Source organism: Oryx dammah, unplaced genomic scaffold, assembly GCF_014754425.2.
Source record: "Oryx dammah isolate SB20612 unplaced genomic scaffold, SCBI_Odam_1.1 HiC_scaffold_10, whole genome shotgun sequence".
NCBI classification, from domain to species: Eukaryota; Metazoa; Chordata; class Mammalia; order Artiodactyla; family Bovidae; genus Oryx; species Oryx dammah.
This window is the reverse complement of record NW_024070194.1, coordinates 66,497,796-66,517,818: the sequence shown is the minus strand read 5'-3', so window position 1 is coordinate 66,517,818 and position 20,023 is coordinate 66,497,796. Positions and strand designations below refer to the sequence as shown.

General features: G+C 43.0%; 1 protein-coding gene across 4 annotated transcripts in view; it reads left to right on the top strand.

Moving 5' to 3' along the window:
• Window positions 1-12,731, top strand: part of CDC123 (cell division cycle 123) — a 45,837-nt gene extending 33,106 nt beyond the window's left edge. For all 4 annotated transcript variants that reach the window (XM_040248472.1, XM_040248474.1, XM_040248475.1 and 1 more), the window contains 3 exons: window positions 5,684-5,812; window positions 11,306-11,443; window positions 12,459-12,731. In XM_040248472.1, coding sequence (XP_040104406.1) covers window positions 5,684-5,812; window positions 11,306-11,443; window positions 12,459-12,485 — 294 coding nt within the window. In that variant the 3' untranslated portion in view covers window positions 12,486-12,731. The remainder of the gene's footprint in view (window positions 1-5,683; window positions 5,813-11,305; window positions 11,444-12,458) is intronic.
• The last annotated feature ends 7,292 nt before the right edge of the window (window positions 12,732-20,023 follow it).

Here is a 20,023-nt window from a genome sequence, read left to right as displayed (position 1 = left end):
GGGAACCAGGCCAGTGTAAACATCCTGACAGTCTCTGAGAAGAGATGCCGGCCGAGATGTGAAATTCATTTGCTTTCAATCAATGGCACTTGAGTCACCGTCTCAGACACTGTCTGGAATGCAGGATTTATGGCTATTCTTGGGAGAAAACTAACTCTTTATGGTGATCTCTGATCTGAAGTACAAGTGGAGTGTGTCTGGGCTTGGTGACCCTGCATATCTGTCAGAACAGTTGCTGGACAGGTGGACTCAGTGCCAAGAGAGTCTAACCGCTCTACATGTCAGAGCCATGGCTCCTGCCCCCATGCGGGAGGTCTGGGATGAGGCCTTGGAATGAGTATTTTAAGAAGCTCCACAAGTGATGATAATACATAACTAGAATTTAGAGTAACTACTTTAGATATTTGAAAAACGATTTGGGTCCCCTTATGTATTCCTTTCTGTTGTGGTTATTTTCTTGTTATTAATTTTGTTGCTTTTGGGATAAATATGATGTAGAGTGTTTGATATTGTTCAGAATGAATCTGCAGCCTAGTCACTTTTTTGCTTCTGTTTTAAAATGCATGATTGAGAAAGAAAGTACAAAGTATTCTGTAGACATTCATTAGATTAAGCTTATTCATGCTGTTGCTTTGAAAATATACATGGAAGGTCTGATTCTAACCCTTCCACCTCTGCAATCTAGGTTGTTAATTTCTTATGTATCCTTCCAGTATTTCTTGATGCAAAAACAAGCAGCGTACTTCTTTTTCCCCATCTTTCTTTACACAAGAGTTCAGTTGAGTTTAGTCGCTCGGTGGTGTCCGACTCTCCATGACCCCATGGACTGTAGCATGCCAGGTTTCCCTGTCCATCACCAATACCCAGAGCCTGCTCAAACTCATGTCCATTGAGTCAGTGATGCCATCCAACCATCTCATCCTCTGTCGTCCCCTTCTCCTCCTGCCTTCAATCTTTCCCAACATCAGGGTCTTTTCCAATGAGTCAGTTCTTGCATCAGGTAGCCAAAGTATTGGAGCTTCAGTTTCAGCATCAGTCCCTCCAGTGAATATTCACGACTGATTTCCTTTAAGATGGACTGGTTGGATCTCCCTGCAGTCCAAAGGACTCTCAAGAGACTTCTCCAACACCACAGTTCAAAAGCATCAATTCTTCAGCACTCAGCTTGCTTTATAGTCTAACTCTCACATCCATACATGACTACTAGAAACCACAGGTTTGACTAGATGGACCTTTGTTGGCAAAGTAATATCTGCTTTTTAATATGTGGTCATAGCTTTTCTTCCAAAGAGCAAGTGTCTTTTAATTTCATGGCTGCAGTCACCATTTGCAGTGATTCTGGAGCCCAAAAAAATAAAAGTCTGGCACTGTTTCCATTGTTTCCCCGTCTATTTGCCATGAACTGATGGGACTGGACGCCATGATCTTCATTTTTTGAATGTTGAGTTTTAAGCCAGCTTTTTCACTTTCATCAAGAGGCTCTTTAGTTCTTCTTTGCTTTCTGCCATAAGGGTGGTGTCATCTGCATACCTGAGGTTTTTTATATTTTTCGCAGCAATCTTGATTCCAGCCTGTGCTTCATCCAGCCCAGCATTTCTCGTGATGCACTCTGCATATAAGTTATACAGGGAGACAATATACAGCCTTGACGTACTCCTTTTCCTATTTGGGACCAGTCTGTTGTTCCATGTCCAGGTCTAACTGTTGCTTCTTGACCTGCATACAGATTTCTCAGGAGGCAGGTAACGTGGTCTGTCTGGTATTCCCATCTCTTGAAGAATTTTCCACAGTTTGTTGTGATCCACACAGTCAAAGGCTTTGGCATAGTCAATAAAGCAGAAGTAGATATTTTTCTGGAATTCTCTTGCTTTTTCAATGATCCAACAGATGTTGGCAATTTGATCTCTGGTTCTTCTGCCTTTTCTCTTTTTTTAAAATATAAATTTATTTATTTTAATTGCAGGCTAATTACTTTACAATATTGTATTGGTTTTGCCATATATCAATATGAATCTGCCACGGGTGTACACGTGTTCCCCATCCTGAACCCCTGTCCCACCCCACCTCCCTCCCCGTACCATCCCTCTGGGTCATCCCAGTGCACCAGCCCCAAGCATCCTGTATCATGCATCGAACCTGGACTGGCGATTTGTTTCATATATGATATTATACATGTTTCATTGCCATTCTCCCAAATCATCAAAATCATCCCACCTTCTTCTCCCACAGAGTCCAAAAGACTGTTCTATACATCTGTGTCTCTTTTGCTGTCTCGCATACAGAGTTATCATTACCATCTTTCTAAATTCCATATATATGCGTTAGTATACTGTATTGGTGGGAATGCAAACTAGTACAGCCACTTTGGAGAACAGTGTGGAGATTTCTTAAAAAACTGGAAATAGAACTGCCTTATGACCCAGCAATCCCACTACTGGGCATATATACCGAGGAAACCAGAATTGAAAGAGACACGTGTACCCCAATGTTCATTGCAGCACTGTTTATAATAGCCAGGATATGGAAGCAACCTAGATGTCTATCAGCAGATGAATGGATAAGAAAGCTGTGGTACATATACACAATGGAGTATTACTCAGCCATTAAAAAGAATACATTTGAATCAGTTCTAATGAGGTGGATGAAACTGGAGCCTATTATACAGAGTGAAGTAAGCCAAAAAGAAAAACAACAATACAATATCCTCTGCCTTTTCTAAATCCAGCTTGAACATCTGGAAGTTCACAGTTCACGTACTGTTGAAGCCTGACTTGGAGAATTTTGAGCCTTACTTGGCTAGCGTGTGAGATGAGTGCAGTTGTGTGGTAGTCTGAACATTCTTTGGCATTGCCTTTCTTTGGAATTGGAATGAAAACTGACCTTTTCCAGTTCTGTGGCCACTGCTGAGTTTTCCAAATTTGCTCGCATATTGAGTGCAGCACTTTCACAGCATCATCTTTCAGGATTTGAAACAGCTCAACTGGAATTCCATCACCTCCACTAGCTTTGTTTACTAACACATGGGTTAGCATATGATAAAGCACTTGCACCTTGCTTTTTATACCCTTTAAAAGCAGTGCATCTTAGAGAACTTTCTGGTTTCTTAAAGGACACAGTATTTGATTATGTGGATGTGCTGTATGGTTTGATGAATCATTTCCCGGTGGATGAATGCTTAGCTTGTTTCTAGTCTTGTACGCACTGTGCTGTGGTGAACGTGTACTGGTGTATACATGTCCTGGTCTGGACAGAACTCTTTCAGGGAGCAGACTCTCTGTTACTGACCTTTATGCCCCCATGAGTAGCACGGTGTTTGGTGTGTAGAGTTTTATTTAGGTGGATGGTGGGAGAGTCGGGGTAGGTCAGTTGGTAGATATTAGGAAGGTTGGTGTGACCACTCCTACCTGATAAGTTGCCTGAAAACAGAGTTTCTCAGGATGTCTTGTTCCTGAGGAGTGACATAAAAAACATGTTATGGGTGTAAAAACCTCATCTTGATGGGTTTATGCCTGATTCCAGCTGGTCTGTTTTTCTTTAAACTAGAAGATGGCTTCCAAACTACAGAACACATTCTGCCAGCTGTCTGTCCTAATAGCGGTGATTTTCTTTTTTACACTGTGGCATACTTCTAGTTTATAGAGCTAAATGTTCTGATGCTAACAGATGTGATAGTTTTTTTTCCTTTTTTCTTTTGATAATGAGATGATTTTACTGGTTATAAAAATTCAAGTCGAAAGGGTTCAAAGTTTAGAAAATACTCATTTTGTTAAAATAACATACAGCTTATTAGAGACATCTGAGTAATCACCGAAAAAAGCAAACCTGCTGTCATACCAAGGAGTGGGTTGACGGCGGACATAATTTCACACAGTCAGAGAAGCGAGGAGGAGCAGGCACCAAATTGAAGTGAGAATATAACTCAACTGGCAAGAAGGAATTGCAGGCAGGATTGCTGCTAGGGATTGTGTGAACCAGGAAACGTGGCCAAATGGTGCATGGTGGAAACTTCCCATAGTGGTTCTTTGCCATGTCGAGCCTTCTAGTTTACAGACAGTCCTAATAAAATGCTTTGTCTTTCTTAAACTTTTCCTTGAAAACAGATGAGAAACAATGCTAGATATTAGTAATGCTGGCTCAGCAGTCTAGCTCCTTAGGCATTTGTCATTTTACACACGCATGTCTGCCCAAGACACTATTGCCTCTTATTTACAGAAAAAGACTACCAACAAAAGGGTGCAATTATGTTGAGTGTCTCAGTGAGAAAAGTCAAGAGGAGCAAAAATAAAAGTTGCAAGGAAACATTTATCTAGTAAATGTCACATACACCCCCATGGTCAAATGTGTTGGTGTTAATTTCCTGGCAGGATTTCACAGGCTCCCCAGTTCCTTTATGTCAGCACTTTGCCACTTGCAAATTTAATCTGGCTGGGCCAGAGGTGTTCCTTCCTTGAGGCTGGAATATGTCACACTGGCCATCACTGCTCTCAGAAGAGGAGAAGATGGTAGTTTCTTAGAAAGGTTGATTTGTTTTTATTTTGCATCTCCCTTTCATGTGCCATCAAGCTCTATCATGCAGAGAAAAGTTATTATTGACTTGGCCCTAAAGCTCGTTCAGGTTTGTCTGTAAGAGGGTATGGAAAACCCAAACAAACTTTCTGGCCAGTCCAGTACATTGAAATGAAAGACAGCTGAGCATTTTTTTATGTCTTTGCTCAGTCATGTTCGATTCTTCTGCGACCCTTTGGACTATAGCCTGCCAGGCTCCTCTGTCCTTGGGATTCTCCAGGCAAGAATTCTGGAGTGTGTTGCCATGCCTTCCTCCCGGGATCTTCCCCACCCAGGGATTGAACCTGAGTCTCCACTGCGGTGAAGTGTTTCCTGCGTTGCAGGCAGATTCTTTACCTGCCGAGCCACTGGGGAAGTCCTTTCGTACATCTTCAGTAAGTTTTAAAAAATTCAAGCCTTTGTAGCAGGCTCTCAGAGGTGGGGGCTGGTGCTGAGAACTGCTGGCCTCCTCCTGAAAGATCATTAAAGAACCCATGAGAGCATTCCAGTGATGCTGCTTTTGGTGGGACCACTTTGTGAGATTTCCCTTCTGCCTGCTTGAGTTTTATTACTTACTACATTATTCCATACAATTTTAAGTAAACAGACTTTGAGAAAATATACTGGCAGTATTAACCATGATGAGGATGTTCAGGGATCTTACATAAGGTCGTAAGAGGCCCCACTGCCGCCACTGCCCCCCCGGAATTTGTATATTTCATATAAAAAGTAAAAATAGATCATTGGCGTTTAGCCTTATTCTTTGTAATCCATGAACCATGATAAACACCTGAATAGTTTCAGAATCTTCAGAGCAAAACAAAGCATTTTCTTCCACTGCTTGCTTTGGTTTTTGATGTAAAATTGATTGAAAGCAGAAGTCGGCATGCGTGTCTTTGTCAGGCTTTCTTTTCCTGTCTCCTCTCTGCGTTCTTGAGTGGACATCCTGGGGTTCTGTGCCCGCTCTACTTAGGCAGGCAGCCCTTCACAGATGGGACCTGGAAGAACTATCTTTTCAAATCAGTGATATGATTTTTAAGATGAAATGAGATGATTTTGGGTAAAACAAGATGTCTTCCTGATAAGCCAGCTTACAGTCTTGATTTTATCCTTACTGGGCTTTCTCTCTGTTCTGCAGGGGAAGGTGTGGCTGATTGATTTTAATCCATTTGGTGAAGTCACAGATTCACTGCTGTTTACTTGGGATGAACTGTTATCTGGAACAAACCTAAAGGGTGACTTCAGTGAAGGAGAAGCTCTGGAGCAGGTAAGAAGATCAGAAAGGTCCCCAGGAAACTTGTCAGTGCCCTGAGGAATTGCCTCCTGGTTCCCAGGCACCCGACACAGATTAACTCTGTGATCCTTGCCCGCAGTGGTGATCAAGAAGGGTGTGTGTGTTTTGTGATTCATTCACTTCATCATTCACTATGGACGGAGGTTCGTGACATTGTACAGGAGGCAGTGATCAAAACAATCCCCAAGAAAAAGAAATGCAAAAAGGTAAAATGGTTGTCTGAGGAGGCCTTACAAATAGCTGAGAAAAGAAGAGAAGCTAAAGGCAAAGGAGAAAAGGAAGATATATCCATTTGAATCCAGAGTTCCGAAGAATAGCAAGGAGAGATAAGAAAGCCTTCCTCAGTGATCAGTGCAAAGAAATAAAGGAAAACAATAGAATGAGAAAGACAAGAGATCTCCTCAAGAAAATTAGAGATACCAAGGGAACATCTCATGCAAAGATGGGCACAATAAAAGACAGGAATGGTATGGAAGATATTAAGAAGAGGTAGCAAGAATACACAGAAGAACTATACAAAAAGTTCTTCATGACCCAGATAACCACGATGGTGTGATCACTCACCCAGAGCCAGACATCCTGGAGTACAAAGTCAAGTGGGCCTTAGGAAGCATCACTATGAACAAAGCTATTGGAGGTGATGGAATTCCAATTGAGCTGTTTCAAATCCTAAAAGATGATGCTGTGAAAGTGCTTCAGTCAATATGCCAGCAAATTTTGAAAACTCAGCAGTGGCCACGGGACTGGAAAAGGTCCATTTTCATTCCAGTCCCAAAGAAAGGCAATGCCAAAGAATGTTCAAACTACTGCACAATTGCAGTCATCTCACACACTAGCAAAGTAATGCTCAAAATTCTCCAAACCAGGCTTCAACAGTTAAGTGAACTGTGAACTTCCAGATGTTCAAACTGGATTTAGAAAAGGCATGGGAACTGGAGATCAAATTGCCAACATCCATTGGATCATTGAAAAAGCAAGAGAATTCAAGAAAAACATCTATGTCTGCTTTATTGACTATGCCAACGCTTTTGACTGTGTGGATCACAACAAACTGTGGAAAATTCTTCAAGAGATGGGACTACCAGACCACCTGACCTTTCTCCTGAGAAATCTGTATGCAGGTCAAGAAGCAACAGTTAGAACCGGACATGAAACAACAGACTGTTCCAAATTGGGAAAGGAATACGTCAAGACTATGTATTGTCACCCTACTTATTTAACTTATATGCATCATGCGAAATGCAGGGCTGGATGAAGCACAAGCTGAAATCAAGATTGCTGGGAGAAATATCAATAACCTCAGATATGCAGATGACACCACTTTTATGGCAGAAAGCCAAGAAGAACTAAAGATTTAGCCTCTTGATGAAAGTGAAAGAGAAAAGTGAAAAAGCTGGCTTAAAACTTAACATTCAAAAAACTAAGATCATGGCATCCAGTCTTATCAATTCATGGCAAATAGATGGGGAAACAATGGAAACAGTGCCAGACTTTATTTTTGGGGGCTCCAGAATCACTGCAAATGGTGACTGCAGCCATGAAATTAAAAGACACTTGCTCCTTGGAAGAAAAGCTATGAGCAACCTAGACAGTGTATTAAAAAGCAGAGACATTACTTTGCAGACAAAGGTCTATCTAGTCAAAGCTGTGGTTTTTCTAGTAGTTGTGTGTGGATGTGAGAGTTGGACTATAAAGAAAGCTGAGCACTGAAGAATTGATGCTTTTGAAATGTGGTGTTGGAGAATACTCTTGAGAGTCCCTTGGACTGCAAGGAGATCCAACCAGTCCATCCTAAAGGAAATCAGTCCTGAATATTCATTGGAAGGACTGATGCTGAAGCTGAAGCTCCAGTACTTTGGCCACCTGATGCGAAGAACTGACCGACTCCTTGGAAAAAACCCTGATGTTGGAAAAGATTGAAGGCAGGAGGAGAAGGGGATGACAGAGGATGAGATGGTTGGATGGCATCAGCAACTCAAAGGACATGAGTTTGAGCAGCCTCTGGGTGTTGGTGATGCTGCAGTCCATGGGGTCACGAAGAGTTGGACACGACTGAGCGACTGAACTAATTGGCACTTCATCTAAGGAAGTGATAGCCGGATAGGTTCTTTTCAAGTTACTTTTCTTTTTCTTGGCTCCTGTGTCCTGCCCACCTGAAGAGAGTTCTGGCTGTGGGTCAGGTCACATGTCTGTTTATTCTGGTCCAGCCCTGGGCTGCTGCAGGTGGACAGAGGGATGTTGCCCAGCCGTGTGGACAGGGGCTTGTCCAATAAGGACCCCTGGCTTCCCCAGGGCTTTGACCACAGCCTCTGTCATCCTACCAGCGTCCCCTTCCACTGGCCACAGTGGCCGTTCCACACCCTCCATGCTCCTGGGAGCTTCTGTCCATCACTCTTGTCCTCCTCAGCGGGTACTTTCACAGCTCCCCTCACAGGAAGAGAGAATCATCGCTGAGAATTTGCTCCCTTTAACTGTCATCAAACCTACAGACTCACTGCATCCTTCCTCCAAGTCCTGTCTCTGCCCTGCATCTCACCAGATTCCCAGGGCTGCCAGTGCCTTCTTTCCTTTCTCCAATCTCTTCCTCTGAAAGTAGTTCACCATGTTTTGACGCCTTCAGTCTTAGTAGCAAGGCCTCCCTCAGTTCCATCTCCATCCAGCTACCCTCTCCTTTCTCCTCATGTTCACGGCCACCCCTTTTTTAGACAACTGTGTACTGCTCTTTTCAGCCTATAAAAGTGATACGTGCCCACTTTTAAAGGAAATTCTAAAATCACCCATGATCCTGGCCCCTTGAGAACCGCCGTTATATTTTGGTGCATAACCTGCTTGCACACATAAACATGAGCCCTTTTAAAGTAAATGAGAGAACACTGCATCTGTAGTCCTTGTCTGCTGGGTTCTTCATTTCATATTCCCACGGGTGTTTTCTGTCTTTTACAAAATAGTTTTATTTTCATATGATCATTTAAAAATGATCTCTCAGAGAGAGAGAATTAGAAAGAAGTAACACTTGAAATCCTGCCACCTAGAAATGGCTGCCCCAGCACCATTAACGTTTCCTGGGCATTTTTTGTATATATTCAAATGCACAGACTCCCATTATTTCGGAAGTGGGGTCCCACCCGTCCCTCTCCTGTCAGGTTACAGTGCCAGGTATAACTAAGGTTTCTTGAATTAATGAATGAAGGGATCTTAACAAAATCACTGCAGATGGTGACTGCAGCCATGAAATTAAAAGACGCTTACTCCTTGGCAGGAAAGTTATGACCAACCTAGACAGCATATTCAAAAGCAGAGACATTACTTTGCCAACAAAGGTCTGTCTAGTCAAGGCTATGGCTTTTCCAGTAGTCATAGATGGATGTGAGAGTTGGGCTATAAAGAAAGCCGAGAACCGAAGAATTGATGCTTTTGAACTGTGGTGTTGGAGAAGACTCTTGAGAGTCCCTTGGACTGCAAGGAGATCCAACCAGTCCATTCTGAAGGAGATCAGCCCTGGGATTTCTTTGGAAGGAATGATGCTAAAGCTGAAACTCCAGTACTTTGGCCACCTCATGCGAAGAGTTGACTCATTGGAAAAGACTGATGCTGGGAGGGATTGGGGGCAGGAGGAGAAGGGGACGACCGAGGATAAGATGGCTGGATGGCATCACTGACTCGATGGATGTGAGTCTGAGTGAACTCCGGGAGTTGGTGATGGACAAGGACGCCTGGCGTGCTGCGATTCATGGGGTCGCAAAGAGTCGGACACGACTGAGCAACTGAACTGAACTGAACTGATCCCTGCTGGCATCTTAAGAGTTGTGGGCTGTTAAAATCTGAGTATCAGGGAAGAAGAATGCAAATTATTTGGCCCAAGGTTATTTTTAAATATGAGGAACAGAGTTATTGTATAGAAACCGTTGTATAAGATTCACTGTATGATCTGAATTCATTCATTTTCCATTTAGCCTTCCTTCCTTTCCTTTTTTCCTTCCTTCCCTCCTTCCTTTCTGTTTAATGTAAACAATCTTATGCTGGAGGTTAGGGATGACAAAAGAGCAACAGGAACTGGTTCCTGCCTTTCTCAGCACCCCTTCCTGCCTGTCCTCCAGTGCACAGAGACCTGCCTGCCTTCCATTCCTCAAAGCTGCAGAGCCCTGCCTGGCCTTCAGGTCTTTGCACTGGTTGTTTCCACTGAGTCCAAAGCTGAGTTTGCTCCAGACCTCATGAGGCTGCTTTCATCATACTTTTCAGTTCTCAGCCCAGATGTCCCCTCCTTAAGCAAGGTCCCACTCCCCCAACCCACCCTCAAGAGGAATCTACATGGTTCTCCTTTTACCATAGCTCCTTGCTGTCCTGTTTTTATAACTTTTACCTCTATGGAATGATCTTGTTTATTTATTTGCTTGCTCAGTGGCTCCCTACCCTCTTGTTTTCCAGTTTTTCTCCCTTCCCCAGAACAATGTCCAGCAGACAGTAGGTATTTCATGTGTGTGTGTGTGTGTATGTATTAATCGCTCAGTTGTGTCCTTCTCTTTGTGACCCCATCGACTGTGGCCCACCAGACTCCTCTGTCCATGGAATTCTCCAGTCAAGAATACTAGAGTGGGTTGCCATTCTCTTCTCCAGGGGATCTTCCCGACCTAGGGATCAAGCCTGAGTCTCCTGCATGCAGGCAGATTCTTTACTGTCTGAACCATGGCTGGGCTGTCTGTCATAAGGTATGGCCAGCTTTCTAGGGCTTCACTGTCCTATTCCAGCCAGGTTCCCAGCGTGTCTACACCTGCTGGACACCATCCATCCCTCACCTCAGTATCTGCCACCCATGAAGCCCAAACCCATGGCCTCTGACTCTGGAACTCTTTTCGGCACCAGGCGATATGTGAACATTCCATGCAAGACCTAAGCACGTGCAATAAAGAATGTGAAGACCTGTTAAATATGACCCTTGAATTTACAGTTTTACATTGGTGCTAAGAGAAATCTGAGAGTGAGTACATGAAGTGACGTGAGAGAAGTGCAACAGTGTTAGGGATTTGGGGCTCTCCTTTGCCCTCACTGTTGGCTTTATTCTCTTAAGGCAGTAGTTTCCTGCAGTGCACCTGTGGAAAGCGACAGAGTTTATAAAGCATGCTGGCCTGTGTGGGACTGCCTGAGGCAGCCTCAAGCCTGGGGAGACCCCCCACCCCCAGCCCTTCACAGCTATAGCAGCTATGCAGCCACCACTCGGGGACCACCCAGCCCCACCCCACAAGGTCTCTTGTCTTCAGATACCTTAGATGTGTATTTTCTTGTGAACATGTGTTTTTTTTTAAAAAAAACCTTGGTGCTTTCTTTCACTTAGGAATCTTGATTTTCTTTCCTCCCTAGTACAGAACAGGAGTTGAAAATTCTATACCAGGATCTTTTTCAGTTTGAAGAATTGACAAAAAAAAAAACTTTCTCACCAACTTCTGCTCCTCCTTTTTTTCCTTCATGAAGGATGCTCCTGCCTTCCGTTGTACCAACAGTGAAGTCACAGTCCAGCCGAGTCCCTACCTGAGCTACCGGCTGCCCAAGGACTTTGTGGATCTGTCGACGGGTGAAGACGCTCACAAACTCATCGATTTTCTTAAACTGGTAACATTTATGTGTATTTAGTATGCTGGCCATCTCCACTTTCGAATTGATTCTTTAATATTTAATTTTTAGTCATATTCCACGTAGACTTCTATATGATGATTGGGAATTAAAGGGCAGAGTTACTAAGTGAGGTCATTTCATAATGATATACATCAAGTACACTGAAAAAATAATTTATTGATAAAAATGATAGAAAATACTTTTACATGTGTATGCTTGTGAGTACATGCTCCTGGGGCTTCCCAGGTGGCGCTAGTGATAAAGAAGCTGCTTGCCAATGCAGGGGCCGCAAGAGACGCCAGTTTGATCCCTGGGTGGAAAAGGTCTCCTGGAGAAGGACATAGCAACCCCCTCCAGTATTCTTGCCTGGAGAATCCTATGGACAGAGGAGCCTGCCGGGCTACAGTCCACGGGGTGGCAAAGAGTCGGACACAGTTGAAGTAACCTAGCACAGCACACAGCACAATATATGCTTTTGAGTAATTTTCTTAACACTTGTAATCTTGAGGAAAGTATATATAATTGACCCTCAAACAGTCAGGGAAAAACCCACGTATAATTTATAGTGAGCACTTCACATTCATGGTGCTTTATCTGCTGATTTAACCAGCAGTGGGTCCTCAGTACCATAGTATTTACTACTGAAAAAAATCTGCACGAAAATGGCCTGTGCAGTTCAGACCCTTGTTGTTTAAGGGTCAACTGGCCTGAGAGCAAATAAGATCTCTGCCATGGGTACTCTGGGGTGAATGTGAGTATTTATGTTTCTACGTAGGAGTATTTGTGCATAAAGAAGAAAAAGGAGAAAATTTTCAAATGTCTTGAGGATAATGTGCCCAGAAGCCAAAATTATAAACTAATGAACTACTTAAGGCATATTTTTCCACTGATAATTTTCAACCACATCTTTTGCCAGCGGCCTCTAGGAAATTACACTTGCTGACAGAAAAAGCAGTCTTAGCTGAACAAATTAGAATGTGCTGTTGTAATGTATCTTTGTTTCCTGTGACAGAAAAGGAATCAGCAAGAGGATGACTGATCAGCATGCTAGGGCTCCAGGCCAAGTCACAGAGGAAACCACAGCTGCTTCTGAAGGCCAGGAAGAGTCCACAAGCTCCAGTTAACCCGGTCGGGGGGGGTGGGGGGCGTGGACGTCAGTAGCTTTTTATATTCATGTATAAAGCTGAGGTAAATGGAGGGACTTTGCTACTTGTAAAAATAACACAATAAATAGAGCTTAAACAGGAAACTATCCTGTTCTGATGATAAAATACTTTCTATGAAATAACCTTTTTCTTTGGCTCAGTCTATTTAGAGGTATCTCTGTTTCTTGTGGCTATTTTTTTTTAACACCTGTCACCGTAGCTGGGCAAGTTTATCTTTGTTATCCAGCTCCTTCTTAATCATTACTTTTCCACTGAAAAAAAATAGAACCCTATGTAATATAACACAGCCGTGTGCAACCCTTAGTACATGGCCATCGCTGCAGGAGGTAAGGAGCCCCCACCCTGTTACCAGGCAGCAGGTTCTATAAGACCATTTATGGTCAGTCAGCCATTGATTGGTGCCACAATGACCCCTCCCCCAAGAGAGCAACTGTCAGCGAGCAACCGTCAGTGGTCCTGCTTAGCCATTGGTCCATGCTGCAGTAGGCCCCTCCCCCAACTGAGCAACTGTCAGTGAGCAACCGTTAGTGGTCCTGCTCAGCCATTGGTCCATGTTGGAGTGGGCCCCTCCCCCAACTGAGCAACTGTCAGTGAGCGACTGTTGGGGTTCAGCTCAGCTAGTGATTGGCAGAGTGGTGATCATCAGGTGGAGAGTAAGGTAAGAGGTGAATCCTGGCCTTCTTCCTTGGAGCTCTCCAGCTCACCTGGCCTCCAGCAAGCAAGTGAACTGATAGCCCAGGGAACAGGCTGGGCCTTGTCCTGCAGGTTCCAGAGCACTCACCAAGGCTGCTCACTGGCTGGGCCCAGGCCTTGAGGCAGCAGCAACCCTCTCCCCAGTTCCTGCCTCTGCGACCTCATGGCAGCAGCCCTCTGTACGGGTGACCGTCTGAGGAACCTACTCTCCTCCTGCTATAGGGTGGTCTGAGGGCTGGTTGGGCCCCGGGGGGCTGGCTCCCTCAGGAATGATGGTTGGATAGGATCTGGAGACCTGGCCCTGAGGGAGCTGCCAGCTGAGATCTCCTTTCAGCCAGGACTGGATCTCAGAGGGTGACAGTTGTGCCTGGGGACCATATCCTTTCTTGTCAGAACCGAGAATGTTATTTGTTTGGTGGAGGTTTACATTAGCATTGTTCCCTGACTATGACCGTGGTCCAGTGGCTGAGACTCTGAGCTCCTAATGCAGGGGTCCAGAGTTTGATCCCTGGTCAGGGAACTAGATCCCACATGCCACAACTAAGACCTGGCACCGTCAATTTTTAAAAAACAGGATCTGCTACCAAGACATTCCAAGCAACAGCTCACCCGGCCCTCTCTCCCCTTTCCTAGAAAAGGCTTTGCAGAGAGTTCTTAAGGAGTTTGGAGTTTTGCGGGGCTTGAGCCACCCATCTTCCTGCGCAGCCCTTCCGTAAACCTTTCTCTCCTCCAGACTGACGTTTTGGTTGGCCTCTGCAGCAGGCACACGGGCTTGTATTTCGGAAACACATCACTATAGAAAATGTTTTTCCTGCTTTGAGGATTTTCATGTAGTTTTTCTATCAGTTAAGCTTTGGTTTGGGTACAGTTAAAATGCAGACTTCTCAAACTGTCAGCCACGAAAATTTTAGTACAGTACAGCCACCTTAATATATATTAGTAAAACTATCACAGATTTATTTATAATTCGGCCTTTTAAACAATTACTGGAATTTTGGGGGAGGTACTTTAGATTCACTTTTTTAGGATGCCAATTTTGTAGTGATTCTTCAGTGTCTGGACTGATGATGATTTATCAGTGACATCTGTTTTACTCAGCACTTACTAAATGCTCTTCATGTGTTACTTTGGGTCACGGACCAATTTAAGGAAATAGATGTTCCACTTCCCGCGGTAACTAATGTATCAATCTATAATTAGTTGGAGGTGTATTTCTCAGCATCAGAGAGCCTGTGAGTGCTCTCATAGAAAGACACAGAAATGGGGCAAAACCACTTCCTGTGTAGGTTACCTGTCTTACCTGTCATGATGGAAGATATATTTCTTGTTAGGTTATCTCAAACTCTAGCTTGCTGTGTGGTTTCTCTGTTAAAATCATTTGATGTTAGTGTTTTAAGTACAAGGATCAAGTCTGTCAAATGCCATTTCTGAGGCCAGCTGAGGTAGGTATAAGTGCTTCAAAAATATTTTTGTTGTTTAAACTGCTCATCGGCATCTGTTAACTCACAATTGAAGGATTTATTCCTGTGAGTTGATTTCAGCTGAGCTCTGAAGCTGGCTTTGCCAAGATGGCACCTGACCATTCAAAAAAAGGAAATGTATTTGATACCAAATGAAAAAGTTCAAACTATATATAAGAAAAAAGACTCAAGCAAAATTTAGCAAATAGTTTATAAAAGGTACAACTCATTGTAAAACTCATTAAATTTTTACTTTAATTTTCCTGAGGATATGATTGAAGATATAATTTTCTGTGTAAAGTATGATTTGTGGGTGCTTCCCTGGCAGTCCAGTGGTTAATACTCTGTGCTGCCAGTGCAGGGAGCTTGGGTTCAATCCCTCATCAGGGAACTAAGGTCACACATGGCACTCGAGTGGCCAAAAAACTGAAAAATAAAAATTAAAAAAATGTGATTTGGTACATAGTTTTTGTGGTGTGTTTAATTTTAGTTGACTATCCTGATGTTAATATTACATATAGGATAACATTCAGGAAATATTGTAAATTCAGATGTCATTGATGCCTGCCTAAAAGTTAGTTTCGATTTATCTTTTTATTCTGTTGGCATTATCTGTTCTTTCTTCGAGGTACCTCAGGTTTGCACTTGAATTTAGAGAATAAATGCCCGTGTGATTCCTTAGTCTGGTACTGAAATCCTACCTTTGGAAGAAAAGACATTACAGCTGTTGCTTCTGGCAGGTTGAGATAAACATGTTTACTTTGTCCTACAGGCAGTGGCATGCAGCACAGGCCGCCTAAATCGCTGACTTTGCCAAGAGATCTGTTTAAGGCAATGTCATTGTGATTTGCATTTTTTGAGTTCATAAATCCTTTCTACTCAGCCCTTCCTCTTTCTGGCAGTTGAGGATCATGTTTGTTAAAAAGCAAACAAAGCTTGTGTGTGTGACTGAATTTTCCAGCTTAATCTTGTTTTCTTACCTGTAAATTGGGAGGATAATAATCATAAACTCCATTAATTGAACTGACCCATGTAAAAATTTTCATGTAGCATGTTGTATGCTTAGGGGGTTAGTAAGAAACAGTAGCTGTTACTACCATTCTGCTTTGCAGACCTCTGTAGATTAAAGGAAAGTTCTTAACAGAACCAAGAAAGTTTTGGGTGGGAAGGGTTACTTCAAAGATCATTCAGTCCAGTTTCTTTCCCTTTTTGCCTCCCTCCCTTTCCTCTTTTTTCCTTCCTTCCTTTTTTTTTTTTTTAAGCAGAAAACTGCTCAGAATTAAGACCTGCCCAGAATTGTAGCAGAATCAGTACCACAAAGGAACCTCTAGTTTAAGGATGTCTTCTAAGAATTTTTAGCCAAATGTTTTCTGTAGATGTTTTGATCAGGACAAATTATTATTTTAATGGTAAAAATTTCCCCCAAATTGTCTTTTAAACATAAGTAGGTACAGATGCATTTCATACATTTGTGTGCAGGGGAATTAAAAAAATACAAACACAGAAATTAAATGAAGAAATAACTATCTTTGAAAGATTTAATTCAATTTCTTGTTTGTATTAACTAGGTTGATGTTGAGAGGTGACTTAGCCATCTTTACACATTTTAAAGACAAAATGCCTATTTAACTGTTTTATTCATGTACTATCTTGGCTCATAGAAAACAGTTTCAGTAAGTGTGCTAAGAAAATAGTGATAAGCTCAGCCTCTATAGGCAGTGCAGGTCTATTATGTATAACATTAAGAAGGAGTTTGAGGAGTGGCAATACAGCTCAGTAGTAAAGAATCCGCCTGCCAATGCAGGAGACACAAGAGACATGGGTTCCATCCCTGGGTCGGGAAGATTCTCTGGCATAGGAAATGGCAGCCCACTCCAGTATTCTTGCCTAGAAAATTCCATGGACAGAGGAACCTGGTGGGCTACAGTCCAGTGTGGTGCTAGGTCACTTAAGTCGTGTCCGACTCTTTGTGACCCTATGGACTGTAGCCCACCAGGCTCCTCTCTCCATGGCATTTTCCAGGCAAGAATACTGGAGTGGGGTGCCATTTCCTTTTCCCGGAAATTCCTTTTCCAGGATCTTCCCGACCCAGGATTCAAACCCACATCTCTTAATCTCCTGCATTGGCAGGCAGGTTTTTTTGTTTGTTTGTTTGTTTGTTTTTAAACAACTAGTGCCACCCGGGCTGCAGTCCATGGCTTACAAAGAGTCAGACATGACTGAGCATGCACACACATGCATACCTCAACTAAAAAGCAGTTGAAGCAGCAATTAAATGCCCCATGTTATGAGACTGGGCAGTGAGTCTGGCCTTAGTTACCTGAAGAGAGAAAGTATTTAAAAAATTCTTTTTTTTTAAACCAGAGAAAACCAAAGTAAAATGACACTCCTAAATACATCTAGACACAAAAACTAACAGAGGTGGAAAAATAAAGTCAGGATGCTGAGACAGCGACTCGTTCATCTGGCAGATGTTTATTGGGTTCATGACAGTGTTAAGTGCCGTGTGTACATCTTGGATGTCCTGCCTTCTGAGACCTAACAGGATACAGGACACCAGGGTAGACACGAATAAAGAAGCAGGGTTTGATGACTTGCAGCACCTCAGAGACCACTATGGGTGCAGGAAGAGCAGGCAGGGCCTTGTGCAGGTGAGACGTTGGGATTTCATTCTCAGGTAAGGCCGGAGGCCATCAGGAGGTTTAAGCAAAGGAGAGATGTCATTTAATTTAGAGCTTTGAACTGTTATTCTGGCTCTGTGCAGGAAGCGGAGCAGGCAGGGGGTGATGACTCTGGTGGTCAGGGTGGCATCCATCACAGGGCATTGTGCTGGGGAGGAGGCATTGTGAGGACATGAGGTGCAAAGATGGGGGATACAGTCAAGGGGAAGCCCTGATGGATGTAGGGCCTGAAGGAAAAGGAGGTTGTGGAGCTGCTGGGTGGAGGTGAGGCTGTTTTCTAAGAATGAGAAAGAAAGAGGAGCCAGTTTAGGGAGGAAAATTGAAATTTTGGGCTGGGACATGAAGATTTGAGATTCCAGTGACTTACAAAGTAAAGATATCTAGAGACAATTGGATTTAACAATTAGAGATTGGGGAAGTCTCTGGTGGTCCAGTGGTTAGGGTTAGTGCTTCCACTGCCTTGGATCTGGGGTTCTATGCCTGGTTGGGGAACTAAGATCCAGAAAGCAGCATAGTGTGCTAAGACAGAAACAAATACCAAAAAACAATTAGAACTTATGGAGGGACTTCCCTGGTGGTCCAGTGGTTAACAATCACCTCAACACATGCAGGGGATGGAGGTTTGACCCATGGTCGGTGACCTAAGACCCCATATGACACAGGGTAACTAAGCCTATGTGCCACAACCAGACAAGCCCAGCTGCCACAGTGAAGGAAGCTCACATGCCACAGTGAAGACCCAGCACAGTCAGAATAATATTTAAAAAAAACCTGTGTGGAGCAGTAGGAACAGATCAAAAGAGCTGGACAATCAGGAAGGAAAGCCTGAAGATGGCCTTATGTCCAGATTGGAACTGGTCAAACAGGAGTGAATGTTGACATTTTAGGAATCAGCAAACTACAATGGACTGGAATGGGTGAATTTAACTCAGATGACCGTTATATCTACTACTGTGGGCAAAAATCCCTCAGAAGAAATGGAGTAGCCATCATAGTCAACAAAAGAGTCTGAAATGCAGTATTTGGATGCAATCTCAAAAATGAAAGAATGATTTCTCTTCGTTTGCAAGGCAAACCATTTAATATCACAGTAATCCAAGTCTATGCCCTGACCAGTAATGCTGAAGAAGCCGAAGTTGAATGGTTCTATGAAGACCTACAAGACCTTCTAGAATTAACACACAAAACTGATGTCCTTTTCATTAAGGGGACTGGAATGCAAAAGTAGGAAGTCAAGAGATACCCGGAGTAACAGGCAAATTTGGCCTTGGAGTACAGAATTAAGCAGGGCAAAGGCTAATAGAGTTTTGCCAAGAGAACACACTGCTTATAGCAAACACCCTCTTCCAACAACACAAGAGAAGACTCTACACATGGACATCACCAGATGGTCAACACCAAAATCAAATTGATTATATTCTTTGCAGCCAAAGATGAACCTCTATACAGTCAGCAAAAACAAGACTGGGGGCTGACTGTGGCTCAGATCATGAACTCCTTATTGCCAAATTCAGACTTAAAATGAAGAAAATAGGGAAACCACTAGACCATTCAGATATGACCTAAATCAAATCCCTTATGATTATACAGTGGAAGTGACAAATAGATTTGAGGGATTAGATCTAATAGACAGAGTGCCTGGAAGAACTATGGACGGAGGTTCATGACATTGTACAGGAGACAGGAATCAAGACCATCCCCAAGAAAAATAAATGCAAAAAAGCAAAAAGGCTGTCTGGGGAGGCCTTACAAACAGCTGTGAAAAGAAGAAAAGCGAAAAGCAAAGGAGAAAAGGAAAGATACACCCATTTGAATGCAGAGTTACAAAGAATAGCAAGGAGAGGTAAGAAAGCCTTCCTCAGTGATCAGTGCAAAGATATAGAGGAAAACAATAGAATGGGAAAGACTAGAGATCTCTTCAAGAAAATTAGAGATACCAAGGGAACATTTCATGCAAAGATGGGCAAATAAAGGACAGAAATAGTATGAACCTAATAGAAGCAGAAGATATTAAGAAGAGGTGGCTAGAATACACAGAAGAACTGCACAAAAAAGATCTTAAGGACCCAGATAACCATGATGGTGTGATCACTCACCCAGAGCCAGACATCCTGGAGTACGAAGTCAAGTGGCCCTTAGAAAGCATCACTACGAACAAAGCTAGTGGAGGTGATGGAATTCCAGTTGAGCTGTTTCAAATCCTGAAAGATAATGCTGTGAAAGTGCTGCACTCAATGTGCCAGCAAATTTGGAAAACTCAGCAGTGGCAAGAGGACTGGAAAAGGTCAGTTTTCATTCCAATTCCAAAGAAAGGCAATGCCAAAGAATGTTCAAATTACTGCACAATTGCACTCATCTCACACGCTAGCAAAGTAATGCTCAAAATTCTCCAAGCCAGGCTTCAACAGTTGTGTGTACCATGAACTTCCAGATGTTCAAGCTGGATTTAGAAAAGTCAAGGGAACTGGAGATCAAATTGCCAACATCCGTTGGATTATCAAAAAAGCAAGAGAGTTCCAGAAAAACATCTACGTCTGCTTTATTGACTATGCCCAAACCTTTGACTCTGTAGATCAC